At 39.0% G+C, this 17412-nt stretch overlaps 1 protein-coding gene across 1 annotated transcript in view; it reads left to right on the top strand.

The window, feature by feature from the left end:
- Nucleotides 1–17412, top strand: part of LOC144228489 (transmembrane protein 180-like) — a 38609-nt gene that overhangs the window by 10936 nt on the left and 10261 nt on the right. The window contains exons 4-6 of the mRNA XM_077760298.1: nucleotides 2226–2380; nucleotides 3991–4074; nucleotides 9647–9769. Coding sequence (XP_077616424.1) covers nucleotides 2226–2380; nucleotides 3991–4074; nucleotides 9647–9769 — 362 coding nt within the window. The remainder of the gene's footprint in view (nucleotides 1–2225; nucleotides 2381–3990; nucleotides 4075–9646; nucleotides 9770–17412) is intronic.

Raw genomic sequence — 17412 nt, 5'->3', positions numbered from 1 at the left:
GAAACAACAATAGGTCTGTGATTCTTCTACATCCCACTCCCATCAGAGAGGCAAGATAGTAAATGGGTTAAGTGCACAGAGTCTGCCAGAGGGAAGTCTTGCTCCCCTCTTACTAGCTGTGTGAGCCTGGGCAAGTTACTCAGTGCTTCTGTGTCTCAGTTTCCTCATTTGTAAAATAAGAATAAAAATAGTGCCTAACTAATAGAATGATTATGAGAATTAAATGAATCAAAATATACAAAGTACTTAAAATGGTTCCTGGTGCAAACTAAACACTCTAGAAATGTTAGCTCTGATTATTAAGACGCCATGAAGCAAATATTTTGTTCAGTTTTCTTCACAAGCACACACTGACTTTATCTGTTTTGATTTGGGTTTCTTTGGCACAGGCTGCCAACGTCTATGCTAAGATTCACTGTTCACAAACTGCTACTCAATAAACATGAATGGAGAGCCAAAATCCTCAGTTTGTGAAACACTTTATTTTAATAAATGAAAAAGTAGTATCTTTCATAATTTTTATCATTTATACCATTGGCTCGTATCTTTTTATATATTGGACATCATCATCATAACTAACAATTGAATACCTTATGTGTTGAGTGTGTGCTAGATGAGAGAAACATGGAACGAGAGACAGTGAGAGGCAGACACACACAGAGAGAGTGTTAGTTGGATGAAATGTTCCTTATGTGAGGTAACTTGTCCATGGCCACACAGCTGGTCAAGTGGCACAGCTGGGATTCAAACTGTGGGACATCTGATTTCAAAATCTTGCACTTTCCACTCTGCCACATATTCCTTACATTAATCATTAACTTCTTGCATTTTATATGTTTATGTATTAGAGAGTGAGAACAAGAAGCTTCATTTCAAACTTATCCACAATATTATTATTATGTGGAGGAATATAATGGGACCTCCTGGGGTGTTCTATGTACTTGCTCTTACAGAACTCTAAGAAATGCCTGGATCACATCAGTCTCTGAGCTATTGTTTTTAGTATGCAGAAAAGGAGCTCTTGTTCCCTGAAAATAGAGAAGTAAGCCAAAAAGTCAGGGGGAAAGAACCCTTTGGTTTATTATAGTACATTTGCATTCTACTTACATCATTCAGAATTCTCTTGTAATTGTAATGTATGTACATTTAGTTAATGAAAACTTTTCAAGGCTAAACAGTGTACTTTTTAATTGAAAACAAAGAGTATCTTCTAGTCTTTCTTAATGTACATATGCGTATTTAGCACAAACTTTTCACTCTAGAATAATGAACTTTTTTACTGATAGTATGAAATGCAGAGAAAAATGTAAGTCTGAGCCCTCAACATGAATTTACTAGAATTATAAAAATATGTAAGAGTAGGCAGGAAACAAAACCCAAAGAAATGTGGATAGAATCATAAACTATTGTTTATCTCTGGTACTTGATTTTTTGGATAAAAAGTACAGTTCAGATATATTACAGTAAGAAAAATAGTGAAATGTATGTTCATTTATTCAATAAATATTTGTTTTACCTACTATGTGCTAGGTGAATTCTGGACTTTAACCCCAAATTTTGTTTCATTTCATTTATGTATTTAATGTTTATTTATTTTTGAGAGAGAGACAGAAAGAAAGAGAGTGAGCAGGGGAGGGGCAGAGAGAGGAGACACAGAATCTGAAGCAGGCTCCAGGCTCTGAGCTATCAGCACAGAGCCTAACATGGGGCTTAAATTCATGAACCATGAGATCATGACCTGAGCTGAAGTTGGACGCTTAACCGACTGAGCCCACTCAGGCGCCCCTAACTCCAAATTTAAAAATCTGGATTTATATTAGATTCTAATTGGACCTTTCACATCACCATAAAACAATGCTGACTGTTTCTATGCAATGGATTCTTTCATATGGTTGGTTTTAGTAAAATTTCTTCATAGTAGTGTGAAAATAGAAATGTAGGAAACCATTTCCTAGTTTGTTCATTTTAAAGGAAATAATAGCTTTTTGTTTGTTATTATGGAATATTACTATCCTTAATTAATTTTCAATAGATATATATGGTTAACAACATTTCTAGTCACAATAGATGTTTCAAAATAGTGAACACAAAATCGTGTTTCAACTGATATTACCATTCAAACGCAAACGTATTTTCTGCTGAGCACATTTATTTTGTCACCAGCAAGAGTAAGCATAATTCGTGGTGTTCCATCTTAACACGATGTCACTCTGTTTCCATTTCAGTGCCTTGTACTCATCAGTCAGTCCTGGCTGAAGAAGTTTGGTTACTATAAAATTATCTTAATTTCTTTCTACCTAGAAGGAACAGCCTCCATTGTCATGTTACTTCTTGGACAGCAATATTATTACTTTTTGGCTCTTTATCTCACTATTATCATGTAAGTAAACCCAAATGCCAATCGCAAAATTACACTAGGTCTCTCCATTCACCCTTTCAAGCAGTGAAACATTTTTAATCTGAACTATGTTGAATATTCATTTCTAGGCAGTCATTGTACCTTTCTGGCAAACTGAATGTTTACAGTTTCTTTTTTGAAGAGATTTCATACATTAGATTTTGCATGAAAGTTACATTACTCTTTTTAATCTATTAAAGTGCATCAGTTAGTAAATGTTGCTGCCAAATAAAGACCTTGACCCCATGGGGCACTTGGGTAGCTCTGTTGGTTAAGTGTCTGACTCTTGATTTCAGCCCAGGTCATAATCTCTTGATTGTGAGATTGAGCCCTGCATTGGGCTCCTTGATGGGCATGGAGCCTGCTTAAGATTATCTCTCCTTCTCCCTCTGCCCCTCCCCCACTTCTATTTTCTCTCTCTCTCCAAAGAAAAAAAAAAAAATCTTGCCCCCAAAACATGTTCTTTGCCTTTGTCCCCCATCTTGGGCAACAGCTCTACCATTTGTCAAATGTCCAAGTCAGAGACTTTGTCTTCTCTTTCTTCTTTGTCATCTATGTCCAATATGCTACCAGTTATTAGTCCTGATATGTCCTGAATCCATCTCTTCTCTGATTCCATTAGCTCAGGTCCTCATCATCTCTCACATGGAGCAGTATCTGGCCTCCCATGTGGTTCCCTTGTCTCCAGTTTCCAGTCCTTCCCACAACTTCGTCCACACTGCTCCCAGAGTAACATGTCATTCCTTAATGATCTTAAGTAGCTTGTCATTGCTTTCAAGATTTATATCATGAAATTATGACATATGAGATTTTTTGTTATAATCTCTGTTTACTTCTTCGTCCTCATTTCTTATCATTCTTCTAGTTCCACTGTACCCCACACCAAATAGGAATATTTTGTAGTGTAGACACCTCATGTCTAACATGCAGATTCTGTGCCTGGAAAGCTCTTTCTCTATTTCTTGCCTGGCTCTCTCCTGGTGTTTACTTTCTTTTCTTTTTTCTTTAAATGTATTTATTTTGAGAGAGAGAGAAAGGAGAAAAAGAGAGAGAATGAGCAGGGGAGGGTCAGAGAGAAGGAGAAAGAAAATCCCAAATCCCAAGCAGGTTCTGCGATGTCAGCATGGAGCCCAATGCTGGGCTCAGTCTCACAAACCGTGAGATCATGACCTGAGCCAAAATCAATAGTTGATCGCCTAATTGACTAATTCACCCAGGTGCCCCATGATGATTTTCTTAGTCACACTTTCTTTTCTCTAGCTTACTTTATTCTAAGAATGAAGTATGTAATACATATAATATACAAAGTATGTGTTAATCAACTGTTTATGCTATTGGTAAGGCTTCTGATCAACTGTAGGCTATTAGTAGTTAAATTTTCAGGGAGGCATAATGTATGTGCGAATTTCCCACTTCCCAGGAAGTCAGCACCCCTAACTTCTGTGTTAATCAAGAGTCAACTGTACATTATTTCATTTTTCCTTCTTATTAACAAAATTTCAACTTTCATTTAATGTTTATTTTTTTTAAACAAAATCTGTGCTTCCTAGTTATATGCATATTTTATATGTACGTTTTAAAATTATTTCTAGGGTAATTGTGCAAGCTTCTTTTTGCTTGTTTAACCTGCCATTAGCTGACATGGTGGATGCAGATTTACTGAAGTTCAATCGGCAGTAAGTACATTTATTCAAATATCAGCTATAAGAATATCACAGGGAAGCAGGACTGATCAGAGTCTGCCTTTTATTTTGTCACTACAAATCACCTATCTAAGAGATGATCATAAGAGGCATCATTGGGAATTAGAGAGCAGAACATAGTAGGATGTTCATAATTGTTTGCCCTGGGCAACTTCTCCCTGCTTCTGAAAGGGCATCATAATTTTTTATACCTCCGGTTCACACAGCCAGTGCTATGACAGGATTAGATCTCTAAAACCAAAGTGAAACCTCAGATAGCTTTATGTTCTATGTATTGCAGTATGCCTTATTACACTGGACGTTGAAGGCAAAATTGTCTTTTCTCTGTGACATTGCAAGAATTAAAATTAAAGATTAAAAATCTTATCTTTTTTTTTACTTGAAAAAATATAAGGGGCTGCTGATGAGAGGTTTTGTTCTTTGGTGTGGTTTTTACATCAGCTATAAAATTCACTTTATTGGTAAATGTTTTCTAATCCGTGCCCTATTTTACAGATTAGAGAGGAATGTGTTTCCTAACACAAGTGTATTCTTTTTTTTAATGTTTATTTATTTATTTATTTAGAGCATATATGCGCATGTGTATATATGTGCAAATGTGGGAGACATAGAGAGGGAGAGAGAGAATCCCAAGTAGGCTCCATGCTCAGTGCAGAGCCCAACCTGGGGCTTGATCTCACAACCAAGAGATCATGACCTGAGCTGATTATCAAGAGTCTGATGCTTAACCAACTGAGCCACCTAGTTGCCCCACAGATAAATTCTCTATTAGCTCTGTAGAAAAATTTAGACTACATGGCCTCTTTTTTTTTTTTTTAAATGAAGTTTATATTGAGAAAAGCCTTGTCAATCCAGCTGCTTGATGTCTTCTTTATATAATTCCTATTCTGTTTCAGGGTTTTGTTGCTAAGTTATGTTTGGAGGATAAGCAAAATGGTGAGCTTCTTATAGTGCAGGCAACCCTGTCTTCTTTTATGTCTCTAGTGTCTAGAAAAGTGACTGACTCAAATCACTCTTTTTAACTGAAAATTTAAGGAGTACCTGGGTGGCTCAATTTGTTAAGTGTCTAACTTTGGTTCAGGTCATGATCTTATGGTTTGAGTTTGACCCCTCTGGCAGGCTCTGTGCTGACAGCTCTGAGCTCAGAACCTGGAGCCTGCTTTGGATTCTTTCTCCCTCTCTCTTTGCCCCTCCCCTGCTCATGCTCTGTCTCTCTCTCTCCCAAAAATAAACATTAAAAAAATTAAGTAATTTGACAAGAAGAAACCTCAGTAAACATCTTACAACTCTCAAATTCTTTTTGAATGAGACTGGATACAAGTAAGTAAAATGTTTCAAACAGTTGGAAAGGAAAAGTCACCAGCATTTACCACACACCAGTGTGTGCAAACATTATATGGCTTTTGCTCATTCAGGCAGCCTTGTGTGATAGATATTATTTACTCCACAAATACGTATTTCCTCCTAATGTGTCAAGCACTGTGGTAAAGGCTAGAGATATGATATAGGAGGCCTTGCAACAGAGTCCCTCTAAAACATACTTTTTCTTATTTTTTCTTTTTAATTTTTTAAGTAATCTCTACACCCAACGTGGGCTCAACCTCACGACCCTGAGATCAAGAGTCGCATGCTCCATGGACTGAGCCAGCCAGACGCTCCTAAAACATACTATCTTATGCACATGGCATGCTGTATGCTCCAATGAGTGGCTACTCTAGAGGATACCTGTGCTTTTCTGCTGGCATAAGTTGTATCCTTACCAGGAGTTAGCACTTTTTATTTCAGATCTGTTAAAGTCAGCTGCAATGGTTATTGTAATGACAACAGTTAAAGGGTGCCTGGGTGGCTCAGTTGGTTGAGCATCCGACCATGATCTCCTAGCCCATCTCCTCTCTGCCCCCCCCCTTAGAGAGAGTCTATGTCTCTCTCTCTCTCTAAATAAATAAACTTAAATACTTAGAAACTATAAGGTTGAGATGAAAGTTATACCTGTGAAAACTAAGTTGAATACTTGGATCTGACAAAGGTAAGGTATAAAAAAATACTATCAGATCTGATGCAATGAGAACTATAAATGTTTTGGGGGAAAGTCATAAAAACCAGAGGTATTGTGTACTCAGGTTGCCTTATAAATAGCTGTAGCTCCTCTCTATAACTGACAGTAGAAACTGTAGATCATGTAATATGGATACTGTCCTCCCGAGAACAATGGCACAGCACTTTCACCCATGGGCCCTTACTCAAAGGAAAAACCTAAAGAAAAATTGATGAACCAGTACATTTCACTTAAAACAGAATGGCTAATGTCTCTTCTTCTGAAAAGGATTGTTTTGGGAGTGCTTGGGTGGCTCAGTCAGTTGAGCATCTGACTCTTGATTTTGGCTCAGGTCATGGTCCAAGTGTCATGGGATCAAACCCTGCATTGGGCTCTGCACTGAGTGTGGAGTCTGCTTGGGATTCTCTCTCTCCCTCTACCCCTCTCCAACACACACACATGCTCTCTCTAGAAAATGAAAATAAAAAATAAAAAAAAAAAGGATTGTTTTGCTCTAGCCAACTGTCCTCCTGATCATGTCAGATAAGAACTTAATACAATGGGGGCGCCTGGGTGGCTTAGTCGGTTAAGCGTCCGACTTTCGCTTAGGTCATGATCTCGCGGTTCGTGGGTTCGGGCCCCGCGTCAGGCTCTGTGCTGACTGCCAGCTCAGAGCCTGGAGCCTGTTTCAGTCTGTGACTCCCTCTCTCTCTGACCCTCCCCTGTTCACGCTGTCTCTTTCTCTCTCTCTCTCCTAGAAATAAAAAATAAATAAATAAATAAAAAAAGAACTTAATACAATGAGCCAAAATAGATATAGTCCTTACATTTGTGGCACTGACAGCCTAGTGGGGAAGACAGACAGCAATTGTATTATAATATTATATTATCATACAATCATAAGTATCCTCATTTTTAGGAAACTAAGACTCTTGAGGGGTTAACTTGCCCAAGGTAATATAACCAGCAGATTGAAGAGCTAGGAGTGAAACCCAAGTTCTTTCTGTCATATCAGACTTCCTTCAGTTCTCTGGCCTCTTCTTTCTTCCTGTCTTTTTCTTTCTCCTCCTCTCCATTTTCTTCCTTTTTCTTCTCTTTCGCACTTTGGCTGTAAGGTTTCTACCATTAGTTGAAATATGACAAGATTTCACTTTATTCAGTCAATGCACTGGATTTATAGGTTTATTTATCTGACGTAACTTAGTTATCAAAAATGATATGGCAGGATGGCACAAAAATAGACACATTGACCAATGGAATAGAATCGAGAACTCAGAATTGGACCCACAAATGTACGGCCAACTAATCTTTGACAAAGTGGGAAAGAGTATCCAATGGAAAAAAGACAGCCTCTTTAACAGATGGTGCTGGGAAAACTGGACAGCAACATGCAGAAGAATGAAACTAGATCACTTTGTCACACCATACACCAAAATAAACTCAAAATGGATAAAGGACCTGAATGTGAGACAGGAAACCATCAAAACCCTAGAGGAGAAAGCAGGAAACAACCTCCTTGACCTCAACCACAGCAATTTCTTACTTGACACATCCCCAAAGGCAAGGGAATCAAGAGCAAAAATGAACTATTGGGACCTCATCATGATAAAAAGCTTCTGCATGGCAAAGGAAACAATCCATAAAACTAGTAGGCAACTGACAGAATGGGAAAAGATAGTTGCAAATGACATGTCAGATAAAGGGCTAGTATCCAATATCTATAAGCAACTCACCAAACTCCACACCCGGAAAACAAATAATCCAGTGAAGAAATGGGCAGAAGACATAAACAAACACTTCTCCAAAGTGGACATCCAGATAGCCAACAGACACACGAAATGATGCTCAGCATCTCTCCTCATCAGGGAAATACAAATCAAAAACCACACTGAGATACCAGCTCATGCTGGTCAGAGTGGCGTAAATGAACAAATCAGAAGACTCTAGATGCTTGTGAGGATGTGGAGAAACGGGCACCCTCCTACACTGTTGGTGGGAATGTAAACTGGTGCAGCCCCTCTGGAAAAACAGTGTGGAGGTTCCTCAAAAAATTAACAATAGAACTCCCCTACGACCCAGCAATAGCACTGCTAGGAATTTACCCAAGGGATACAGGAGTGCTGATGCATAGGGGCACATGTACCCCAATGTTCACAGCAGTGCTCTCAACAATAGCCAAAACATGGAAAGAGCCTAAGTGTCCATCAACAGATGAATGGATCAAGAAGACATGGTTTATCTATACGATGGAATACCACATGACAATGAGAAAGAATGAAATCTGGCCATGTATAGCAACATGGATGGAACTTGAGGGTGTTATGCTGAGCAAAATAAGTCAGGCAGATGCTTCAGATTCTGTATCTCCCTCACTCTCTGACCCTCCCCTGCTCATGCTGTTTGTCTCTCTCAGAAATAAACAAAACATTAAAAAAAATAAGGCAGAGAAGGACAGACACCATATGTTTTCATGTATAGTTGGATTAGGAGGAACTTAACGGAGGACCATGGGGGAGGAGAAGGGGAAAGATAGTTGGGGAGAGGGAGGGAGGCAATCCATGAGAGACTCTTGAATGCTGAGAATGAACTGAGGGCTGATGGGAGTGGGGGAGAGGAGAAGGGGGGTGATGCGTACGGAGGGGGGCACTTGTTGGGATGAGCACTGGGTGTTATATGGAAACCAACTTGACAATAAACTATAAAAAAAAATGATATGGCATGATCCATACTTAGAGTACATTCAAGTAATCCTTAATGAAATCTGGGCTGAGACACTTAGGTGTGAATCCCAGTTCTACTACTTACTAGCTCTGTGACGGTGGACAAGTTAATCTATTCTCCCTACTCTAAAATAGGAATGACAGTGTCTTCATAGGATTGTTGTGGGGTTTACAGGTTTGCATTTTTTTAAAAGTAGGTTGCATGCCCAACGTGGGGCTTGAATTCATGACTCTGAGCTCAAGAGTCACATGCTCTACCAACTAAGCTAGCCAGGTGCCCCTGTGGTGGGATTTAAATGACTTACCACAGGGGTGGTTGGGGGCTCCAGTTGGTTAAGTGTCCAACTCTTGGTTCTAAATCAGGTCACAGTCTCACAGTTTGTGGGTTCAAACCCTATGTCAGGCTCTGCACTGACAGTGTGGAGCCTGTTCAGGATTCTTTCTCTCTCCCTCTTTCTCTGCCCTCCCCAACGTGAGCTCTCTCTCTCTTTTTTTCAAAGTAAATAAATAAACTTTAAAAATTAAAAAAAAAGGACTTAACAGTACAGGGCACATACAGCTCTCATTTATTGAGCATGTAAGAGTCTAGCTATGTCTCCTCTTTGATCTGTTTCTTCATTGAAATAGTTTTGTTCTTCTAACTTTATAACTACTGTGACTAAGAGGTTAATATTCTATAGCTACTATACTATTTCTATTATTGTCTAGTTAGAGTCAAGGAGGACTTAATTGACAAAAAGGTCCTTGATTTCTGTGTGATACAGACCCATGCTATCTTTGTCTGTTTCAGGTCACCCCTTTCCTCAATGGTTTTTGGCATCAATGCTTTGTTTACCAAACCTGCTCAGTCTTTAGCTCCCATGATGATACTCTTTAAGCTAAAACAGTATGGATACGGAAACCCAGATAAAAGGTAGAGTAAAAATGCCTCTGAAATAATGTAAAGAAACATGAAATGAAACTCAACCTTTTACATTGATTACTAGGCAATTATCTTGGACTTTGGATATTATTAGTCATTAATTCATAGATCTTGATTAAGCTATAGTAGAGAGTATTAATGGCAAAGGAATTTCCATAAGAGTATCTTTAAGGGTATTCTTCAAATTATACTACAGGGGCGCCTGGGTGGCTTAGTCGGTTAAGCGTCCGACTTTCGCTTAGGTCATGATCTCACAGTTCGTGGGTTCAAGCCCCACGTCGGGCCCTGTGCTGACTGCCAGCTCAGAGCCTGGAGCCTGTTTCGGTCTGTGACTCCCTCTCTCTCTGACCCTCCCCTGCTCACGCTGTCTCTCTCTCTCCTAGAAATAAATAAAACATTAAAAATAAAATAAAATAAAATAAATTATACTACAAATATCAGGGTGCCTGGGTGGCTCAGTCGGTTAAGCATCCGACTTCGGCTCAGGTCATGATCTCATGGTTCATGGGTTCGAGCCCCAAGTCGGGCTCTGTGCTGACAGCTCAGAGCCTGGAGCCTGTATCAGATTCTGTATCTCCCTCTCTCTCTGACTCTCCCCTTTTCATTCTCTCTCTCTCTCTCTCTCTCTCTCTCTCTCTCTCCATCTCTCCATCTGTTCCTCCCCACCCTTGCATGCCCCCTGTCTCTCATAAACTACCAAAAAAAGGGGTGCTTGGAATACAAGATGAATAGGAGCCTCTAAGGAGTCCCACAGATTATAAAATACTGTGGTAAGGGCTCTACCAGAAGCATAAAATTGTGCACAGTGATAATACAGACAAGAGATTCCTCATTCAGTCTGCCTGGGGCAGGGAGGCACCTCAGAGAAAAGGGGGTTCCTGAGCTGAGCTTTGAGTGCTGAGTTGGATTTCACCTCCTGAACACTGAAGAACATCATTCCAGGCAGAGAAAACAGCATGGAAAATGTCTGGAAGCACAAGAGAACTCTTAATAAGCTATTCACTTATTCATTGAACAAACATCATTGAGAGTCTATGTTCTAGGCTCTGTGATAGGGCAGTGAACAGCAGTGAATGAGACAACAGAAATCTCAGCCCTCCTAGAGCTCAGGTTCTAAGTGGGAGACAGGCAGACAAAAAATTAAATAAAATACATAGTATGTTAGTTGGCAACAAGTTCTTTGGTGAAAAATAACAGAAGAAGGGGAATAAGAAGGGTTGGGGAAAACTGCATTTTTAATTAGAGTGATGGGGAAGGCCCCAGGAGATGACATTTGAATAAAAGCAAGGAGATGGGAGGGTACCTTGGCAGCTCTCTGGGGGAAGGGTATTCCTGGTAGAAAACACAGCAAGTGCAGAAAACAGAGAGCTACCATGCCTGGCTTTCTAGATCTCACAAGGAAGCTGGTGTGGCTGGAGCAGAGGAAGCAAGAGGAAGCCAGGTCTAGTAGGTCCTTACAGCCCTGCTTTGTTACTTTGGTTTCACTATGTCATATATGGTGGTAGTGAAGTGAGGCAGTGGAGGATTTATTTATTTTTTTTTTATTTGCTTTATTTTTTAGAGAAGTTTTAGGATCACAAGAAAATTGAGCAAAAAGTAGAGTACCTGTATATATTCGCTGCCCTTCACTAGGTACAGCCTCCCCCACATCAACAGAGTGGTACACTGGTTACAATCAATGAACCTACACAGATACATCATTATCACCCAAAGTCCATACTTTACATTAGGATTCACTCTTGGTGTTGTACATTCTGTGGGTTTTAATGCATGTGTAATGACGTGTATCCACCATTACAGTGTAATAGAGAATAGATTTACTGCCCTAAAAAATCCTCTGTGCTCCACCTATTCATCCTACTCTCCACCTTAACTCCAACAAGCAGTGATCTTTTTACTGTCTCCATGATTTGCCTTTCTCAGAATGTCTGATAGTTGGAATCATATAGTATGTAGCCTTTTCAGATAGGTTTCTTTCACTTAGTGACATGCATCTAGGTTTCCTCCATGTCTTTTCATGGCTTAATAGCATGATTAATATTCCATTGTTTGGATGTACATTTCATTTATTTGTTCACTAACTTAAAGACATCTTGGTTGCTTCCAAGGTTTGGCAGTTATAAATCGAGCTGTTATAACCACCCATATGCAGCTTTTTGTGTGGATATAAGTTTTCAATTCCTTTGGGTAAATACCAATGAGCACATTTGCTGAACTGTGTAATAAGAGTATGTTGGGGCGCCTGGGTGGCTTAGTCGGTTAAGCGTCCAACTTTCGCTTAGGTCATGATCTCGCGGTTCGTGGGTTCGGGCCCCGCGTCGGGCTCTGTGCTGACTGCCAGCTCAGAGCCTGGAGCCTGTTCCAGAGTCTGTGACTCCCTCTCTCTCTGACCCTCCCCTGCTCACACTGTCTCTCTCTCTCTCCTAGAAATAAATAAAACATTAAAAAAAAAAAAGAGTATGTTTAGTGTTGTAAGAAAGAGCCAGACTGTTTTTGAAAGAGGCTGTACCATTTTGAATTCCCATCAGCAAAGTAATAAAGAGTTCTTGTTGCTCCGCCTCCTTATCAGCATTTGGTGTTGTCAGTGTTTTGGACTTTAGCCATTTTAACAGGTGTATATCTCATTTTAATTTGCAGTTTCCTAATGACTTATGATGTGGAACATATTTTAATATGCTCATTTGCCATTTGTATGTCTTTGGTGACGTGTCTGTTCAGGTCTTTTGCCCATGTTTTAATCAGGTTATTCATTTTCTTTTCTTTTTTTTTCTTTTTAATTTTTTTTCCAGTGTTTTTATTTATTTCTAGGAGAGAGAGACAGCGTGAGCAGGGGAGGGTCAGAGAGAGAGGGAGACACAGAATCTGAAACAGGCTCCAGGCTCTGAGCTGGCAGTCAGCACAGAGCCCGACGCGGGGCTCGAACCCACGAACCGTGAGATCATGACCTAAGCGAAAGTCGGACGCTTAACCGACTAAGCCACCCAGGTGCCCCAGGTTATTCATTTTCTTATTGTTGAGTATTAGGATTTCTTTGCATATTATGGATAACAATCCTATATCAGATATGCCTTTTGCAAATATTTTCTCCCAGTCTGTGGCTTATCTTCTCATTCTCTTGACAATGTTTTTGGCAGAGCAGAAGTTTTTAATTTTTTTTAAATTTTTTTATTTATTTCTAGGAGAGAGAGAGACAGCGTGAGCAGGGGAGGGTCAGAGAGAGAGGGAGACACAGACTCTGAAACAGGCTCCAGGCTCTGAGCTGGCAGTCAGCACAGAGCCCGACGCAGGGCTCGAACCCATGAACCGCGAGATCATGACCTAAGTGAAAGTCGGACGCTTAACCGACTAAGCCACCCAGGCGCCCCAGAAGTTTTTAATTTTAATGAAGTCCAATTTATCAATTATTTGTTTCCTAGATTGTACCGTTCGTGTTGTATCTGAAAAGTCATCACTATACCCAAGTCAACCAGATTTTCTCCTGTGTTAACTTCCAAAATTTTATAGTTCTGTACTTTACCTTTAGGTTTGTGATATGTTATGGTTAATTTTTGTAAAGGTATAAGGTCTAGATTCGTTTTTCACATGTAGATGTCCAGTTGTTTCAGTACCATTTGTTGAAAAGACTACTTTTTTCCTGTATTGTATGACCTTTGCACCTTTGTCAGAGATCAGTTGATTACATTTATGTGGATCTATTTCTGGCCTCTCTATTCCATTACATTGATCTATTTGTCATTTTGCCAATACCATACTATCTTGATTATTGTAGCTTTATAGTAAGTCTTAATGTCAGGTAATGCTGGTCCACTGACTTTGCTCTTCTTCAGTATCGTGTTGGCTATTGCCTTTCCATATAAATTTTAGAATCAGTTTGTTGATATCCACAAAATAACCTTCTGGGATTTCGATTGGAATTGAGTTAAATCTATAGATCAAGTTAGGAAGAACTGACATCTTTTTTTTTAAGATAGAAGTTTTTAATTTATTTTTATTAATGTTTTATTTATTTCTAAGAGAGAGACAGCATGAGCAGGAGAGGGTCAGAGAGAGAGGGTGACACAGAATCCGAAACAGGCTCCAGGCTCTGAGCTAGCTGTCAGCACAGAGCCTGATGTGGGGCTCAAACCCGTGGGCTATGAGATCATGACCTGAGCCGAAGTCGGACGCTTAACCAACTGAGCCACCCAGGCGCCCCGAAAAACTGACATCTTGACAATATTGAATCTTCCTATCCATGAACATGGAATATCTTTCCATTTATTTAGTTAATTTTTTGTTTCTTTCATCAGAGTTTTATAGTTTTCCTCATATAGATCTTATACATGTTTTGTTATATTTATACCTAAAATCTTTATTTATTTTTTATTGTTTGTTTATTTCAGAGTGTGTGTGTGTGTGTGTGTGTGTGTGTGTGTGTGTGTGAGCAGGGGAGAGGCAGAAGGAGATGGGGAGAGAATCTTAAGCAGGCTTCATGCCTAGCATGGAGCCCAATGTGGGTCTTCATCTTATGAGCCATGAGATCATAACCTAAGCTGAAATCAAGAGTTGTACTCTGAATTGACTGAGTCACCCAGAGCCCCTAAAGTCTTTCATTTTTAGGATGCTAGTGTAAATTGTGTTATATTTTTAATTCTAAGTTTCACTTGTTTATCACTGATATATAGGAAAGCAATTGACTTTTGTATATTAACCTTATATCTTACAACCTTGCTATAATTGCTTATTAGTTCCAGGAAGTTTTTGTTGTTGATGACTCTTTTGGATTTCTATTCTATGTAGCCAAGGATTTATTTTTTAAAGTTTTTCTTACAGGGACACCTGGGTGTCTCAGTCATTTGAGCATACGACTTTGGCTCAGGTCATGATCTCACAGTTCATGAGTTCAAGCCCTGCATCAGGCTCTGTGCTGACAGCTCAGTGCTGACAGCTCAGAGCCTGGAGCCTGCTTCAGATTCTGTGTCTGTCTCTCTCTGTCTCTCCCCTGCTCTCTCTCTCAAAAATAAATAAACATTTTAAAAAGTATTAAAGTTTTTCTTACACTCCCTCATTTTATTATGAACATTTTCATTTACAGATATACAAAAAAAGTTGAAAAAGATGTCTAGGGAAGACTCATATATTCACCAGCTAGGTTCAACTATTTATATTTACCTATATTTATTTTATCACATATATTTCTTAAAGTTTTATTTATTTATTTTGAGAGAGAGAGAGAGCAAGGGAGGGGCAGAGAGGGAGGTAGAGAGAATCCTAAACAAGGCTCTGTGCTGCCAGTGCAGAGCCTAACATGGGGTTCAGTCCCCTGAACTATGAGATACTGACCTAAGCTGAAGTCGAGTTGGCTGCTCAACTGACTGAGCCACCCAGGTGCCCCCTCACAACTTCTTATTATGAAAAATTTCAAGCACACAAAAAAGTTGAAAAAATATAGAGAGAAATCCATATACCCACTCCCTAGATTCAACAGTTGTTAACGTTTTGTCATATCAGCTTTATCAGTATCTATGTGCATATGTGTTCTCAGAGCTATTTTAAGGTTAAGTTGCAGATGTAGTGGCACTTCATACATCTTATAATTTATATATATCTTATAGTTTAGTATACACCTCTTAGAAATAAAATCATTCTGACTGGAGAGTTTTGATCTGAGTAATGACCTAATTTGACTTACACTTTAACAGCATCCCTCTGGCTGCTGTGTTGAGAATAGACTGGATGAGGGAAAGGAGTAAGACATGGAAACCTGTATTAAGTAACATATGATATATCATGCTGATGAAAGCTGGAGGGAGGTAAGGCTGGAAAGGAAATCAGGGGCTGATTAAAGGACCTGTATGCTAGATTTAGATGTTCTTAATCTTATATATGAGGGTTTCCCAAATATGATTACTTTTTTGGCCTTTGTTGTATGATTACTCTCTGTACTGTTATTTGCTAAATATTTTTTTAAATTATGAACATAAAAAAAATCTTAAATGTCTTAAGTAATTTAGACACAAAATAATTCATTTGGTGGGTTTCATTCTTTTCTAACACAAAACACTTAACCATTAGACTAAAAAGAGCAATTGTGTAACATCTGAAATTTGTCAGATGTACTACCAGGAATACAGATGCTGTTCTTTGGGAAAGACTGCTATAGATAAAGGAAATCATTGGAAGTTTTTAAGCTGGGACAGACATAATCTGAATTTTGTTTTAGAACATTCTGGCAATTGTATAAAACAAGGATTAGAGAAGGACAAAAGTTAAAGCTTTGTTACTCGTTGCCTGTTGTGTAACAAGTGCTTTGGATACAAAGTAAATGAAACAGATTGCTGCCATTAAGGAGCCTAGAATCTAGTAAGGGAGACATGAGGATAATTTCAGTACGGAGTGGAGTTATTATAATTAAAACTATATGCAAGATATAATGGTGGCTAAAAGGTGCGTATTATCAAGTCCAGGAAGGTAACACAGAGGAAAAGGTACTTCAGTTGGGTTTCAATGGAGGTGTTAATAGGGTAGAGATTGGAGGTAGTGCGGGAAGAGTAATGGTACATGCAAAGCATGGACATGTAAAATGACACTGTATTCATTCAACGAATATTTACTGAACCCTTACTATATATCAGGTTCTATATAAGCCCTAAAGCACAAAAAGACAAAAGATGAAGCCCCCACTCTGAATAAGCTCAATGTCAATTACAGTGAAAATCATAATGCTATATGTTAGGTATTATTGATAGATGTAAGCATGCTGTGTGTGTACACCTAACTAAGCATGTAATTCAGACTGGGTGGCAAAGAAATGATCTTTCAGATAAATTTTGATAATGTAAAAGGAGTCTGTGCATATACAGAGAGGCATGAGATCATGTGACATGGCTGGAGGAACCTAAATGGTTTCGAAGGACTTGAGAAGTGTGGGTTTGATCTTAAAAGGAATGGAATATTATTATTATTAAATCAAGGAGTCATAATATCAGATTTGCTTTTGAAAACATCACCCTGCAGTGTAGATAATGGTTTGAAAGGAGGTTAGCAGAATTGCAAAGAACAGTTTGAAGGCCAATGAACTGCTTTTATATGAGAATACTGGTGTGGGCCTGAACTAAAGCAATGTAACATGGAAGGCAAAGAAGAGATTGACATGAGAGAAATTGAGTTAGAATCAACAGAACTTGGTGATACTTCTTATAGAGGCATGACTCACAACTAGATAATTGTGTGTTGGGAAATGAGTTGAGTATACACAGGAATTAAATGTGGACTGTTCTGGACAGCATTTCTTCTATAGAATCTGAAGGAATTCTTTCTTAATCCCAGCTTCTATGTCTACTAAGTCAATGTTTTCCATCTACACTGGGGAAGTTGCTTGAAATCTGGGTAACATCAAAAGTCTCAAGCAGTGTTGCAGAAGAAAACCATGGTTTTCTTCTTTCAGGGCTGAAAAAGGAGAGGAACAGAATCTGGGGTAGAAAGGATTCAAAGCTCATTTGTTGATAGATGTAAGAGAAATAATAAGGGGTGCATTTAACCTGTGTCCCTCTACATTTTCCTTGAGAATAGAGGCCCTAAAGTAATGTTTCTCAACTTTGTGGCACATTAGAATCACTTGGGGCTTCAAAAAGTCCTGATGTCCAAGCCATACC

This window comes from Crocuta crocuta, unplaced genomic scaffold (assembly GCF_008692635.1).
Source record: "Crocuta crocuta isolate KB4526 unplaced genomic scaffold, BGI_CrCroc_1.0 scaffold73, whole genome shotgun sequence".
Classification (NCBI taxonomy): domain Eukaryota; kingdom Metazoa; phylum Chordata; class Mammalia; order Carnivora; family Hyaenidae; genus Crocuta; species Crocuta crocuta.
This window is presented reverse-complemented; position numbering and strand designations above follow the sequence as displayed.